Source organism: Crocuta crocuta, unplaced genomic scaffold, assembly GCF_008692635.1.
Source record: "Crocuta crocuta isolate KB4526 unplaced genomic scaffold, BGI_CrCroc_1.0 scaffold13, whole genome shotgun sequence".
Lineage (NCBI taxonomy): Eukaryota > Metazoa > Chordata > Mammalia > Carnivora > Hyaenidae > Crocuta > Crocuta crocuta.
The window spans coordinates 1,380,189-1,383,286 of NW_027530007.1; the positions used below are offsets into that span (position 1 = coordinate 1,380,189).

The 3,098-nt window shown below is 54.3% G+C and overlaps 1 protein-coding gene across 1 annotated transcript in view; it reads left to right on the plus strand.

Moving 5' to 3' along the window:
• The window catches only part of MASP2 (MBL associated serine protease 2), a 17,652-nt gene that overhangs the window by 9,548 nt on the left and 5,006 nt on the right, over positions 1 to 3,098 (plus strand). Inside the window, 1 exon segment of the mRNA XM_077763820.1 lies at positions 1,344 to 1,462. Within this exon segment, the coding sequence (XP_077619946.1) occupies positions 1,344 to 1,462 (119 nt within the window).

Genomic DNA, 3,098 nt, shown 5'->3' on the forward strand with positions numbered 1-3,098 from the left:
CATCCATCCATCCATCCATCCAACCATCCATCCATCCATCCATCCATCCATCCATCCATCCTTCATCCATCCATCCATCCATCCATCCATCCATCCATCCATCCATCCAGGAAGCTCAGAGTCCAGGGTTTAGTGTCTGGCTGCCTAGGTTTGTGTCCAGGCACAAACCTGTTTCCTGGCTATGTGACACCCAACCTCTCACATAACTTTTCCGAGCCTTAATGTCTCCTTCAAAAGGTGCCCGTTCCTTAGCTGATGCAGGGAAGGCACTGGGCACAGGATGTGGCATGGAGGAAGTGATAATTGGGTTATAAGGATTGGAGTAATTTTTTTAATGAGGAAATTGGATTAGAAAAGATTAACCCGTGGGCCACCTCGGTTGGAAATGTGGGAAGGGGCGAGACTAGTTGGGAGGAGGGAGACTGGCACTAGGAGAGTCCTGTTCATTCTCCTGTAGGTCAAAGTAATGACACTTCTACATTTGGTTCAGAGCAACTCAAAGGGGGGGGGGGTGTCAGGGGTGCCAGGCTGGCGGGGGGGGGGGCGGGACGGGGGCCCGGGNGCCTGGGCGCTGGGTTGCCGCCTGGGATGTCCCTGGAGATGGGGGCTGGGGGGGGGCAGGGGGCTCTGGAGGGGCTGGGCTCCGGGGCTGCAGGGGACTGAGAGCCATCGCAGGGCATGGAGACCAGCTGCTGGGAGGAGAAGGGGACTCAGCAAACCACTTGTGTGGGCGAGAGGAAGCAGAGGAAGACTTGGGGTGACACCAGGCTGGAGTTTGGGGGCCTGAGCACTGTGAGCCCGAGCCGGTGAGGGGGAAGCACAAGGCTCCCTTGAGTGCTGGGAGGGAGCTGACCCCAGGCTTCTCCAGGCCACGGGGCTGTTGCGGGCGGTCACCTGCACCCACTCTTGGCCAGCGCTCAGCAAAGAACTAGCCTTTACATCCGGCCCCCACGACAGCCCTGGAGGAAACGGAGGCCCAGAAAAGTTTAAAAGCAATTGCTGGGAATGCAGGTCTAGCTCTTTTCCTCCAAGTGATACGATCTCTTGGTTTGCAGCAAGGACTGTAAGGTCCCTGCGCAGAGCAGATGCTCCCCGCGTGCCTGGCTTTCCGGCACTGCCTTGGGGGAGGCCCAGGCGCGGCTACCAATCCTGATTTGTGCAGTAAGCGCCCACGGTGTACTCTGGCCTCTCGTTTTAACTCTTAAGAACTCTACCCCGCTTGTGGCGAGCTCTCTCTAGGTGTTAAGTGCTCCGGCTCTAAATCAAGACCTTGAAATGGCCACGTTCAGACTGGGCTGCTGGAGGCCGCAGCAAAACCCCTAAACCTGCTTTCCCCTGCACAGCTCGGCCTTGCCCTGATCCGGTGGCGCCACCTAACGGCCGCCTCGTGCCCGTGCAAGCCCAGTACGTCCTGAAAGACCGCTTCACCGTCTCCTGCGACACTGGGTACGAGCTTACGAAAGTAAGTGGACACAGAGCTCCAAGTGCAGCCGGGCGGTGATGGGGTTTATAGGATACACAGTCACATCAGCAGATGTGTGGAAGTGGACAAAGAGCTGTGGTCAGCGTGGTGGTTTCTTTGGCCGACGATTAAACCCTCAAAATTAAAGAAACAAGCCGGCCTAGAAGAGAGAGACCGCCATGGAGACTTTTTTGTTCTTTATACAAAAAGCTTTAAAGGGCACCTGGGTGGCCCAGTCAGTGAAGCCTCGGATTCTTTTTTTTTTAATGTTATTTTTGAGAGAGGGAGACAGAGTGTGAGGGGAGGAGGGGCAGAGAGAGAGAGGGAGACACAGAATCCGAAGCAGGCTCCAGGCTCCGAGGTGTCAGCACAGAGCCCGACGCGGGGCTCGAACTCAGAAGCCGTGAGACGCATTGGGACGCTTAACCGACTGAGCCACCCAGGCGCCGCAAGCCTTGGATTGTGACTTCGGCTCAGGTCGTGATCTCCTGGCTCGTGGGTTGGCGCCCCACAGGGGCCTCTGTGCTGAGCCTGCTTGCGTTTCTCTCTCCCTGTCCCTCCCAGGCTCTTTCTCAAAACAAGTAAAATGAACTTTTTTTTTTTTTTTTAAGGCCCTTTCTTTTTTAAGGCTGAGGAATAAAATGGATTNTTAAGGCTGGTGATTAAAATGGATTTTTCTCGGGAGACCCGAGCTACCACCTTGCCTTAAATTTGGCCCCGCATCCTGGTCACATGACCACAGTTCGGGGGCGGACCAAAAAAACCCTACTCCAAGGTGCACAAAAAATTAAACGGCCCTAGGAAACAGTAAATCCTGCAAAGTTATAAATAGTGACCTCTGCGAAGGGTGAGGGAGGATAATTTTTAAAAAACGCTTACTGTGTTGCTTTAGGGGCACAGGTAAGACATTAACACGACCTCTTTACGTTCTTCAAAATTGTCAGGGAATCCCAGAGGTAAAAAGTAATAACATTGAGATGATAGTTAGCTATTCAGTCCAGTCCTGCGGAGGAGTCCGAGAAAAACACAAGCAGACACTTTGCAAAGTTCCCGGCCAGGCTCTTTCCCGCAGCTACTTGGACTGCAAACCTCTTCAGTTTTTGATTGGGGGGGGGGCGGGGAGTAAAAAAAAGAAAAGGAAAAAACCCTCCTGCTCTCCTCTAAAGCGTCAAGGCTGCAGTTGCCCAAGTGATCTTTCATTTCCAACTTTAGAATGACATTTCAGTGAGTCAGACATGTCCTCTCTGAACCACACTAGCAATAGCTGAGAACATGAGTAACTGCCCCCGCAGCGGGCGGCCACAAGGCTGGACAACTCCAGGCACATTCGCTCCACGCTGGAGCAGGCTGGCTTGCCCCCAAACTCTGACCACCGCCCTTCGGCACTTTCTATAAAGTAGTGGTGAGAAAAGCGGAAGGAATTTGCAAGATGTGCTGTGGTCCTGGATTAAAGTGGAAAAGCCAAAAATAATCCTCAATCGCCACAGAGGTCACCGTTGGATTCCCGCAGCACCAACACCTCCCGGGACAGGTCTACTGCATCGGTGACAACATGGGCAGAGGCGTTGGCAGCCAGTGCGCACGGGCACCGAGGCAGTCGGGGGTGCGCCCAGTCACGTGGGGGGGGCATCGCCCT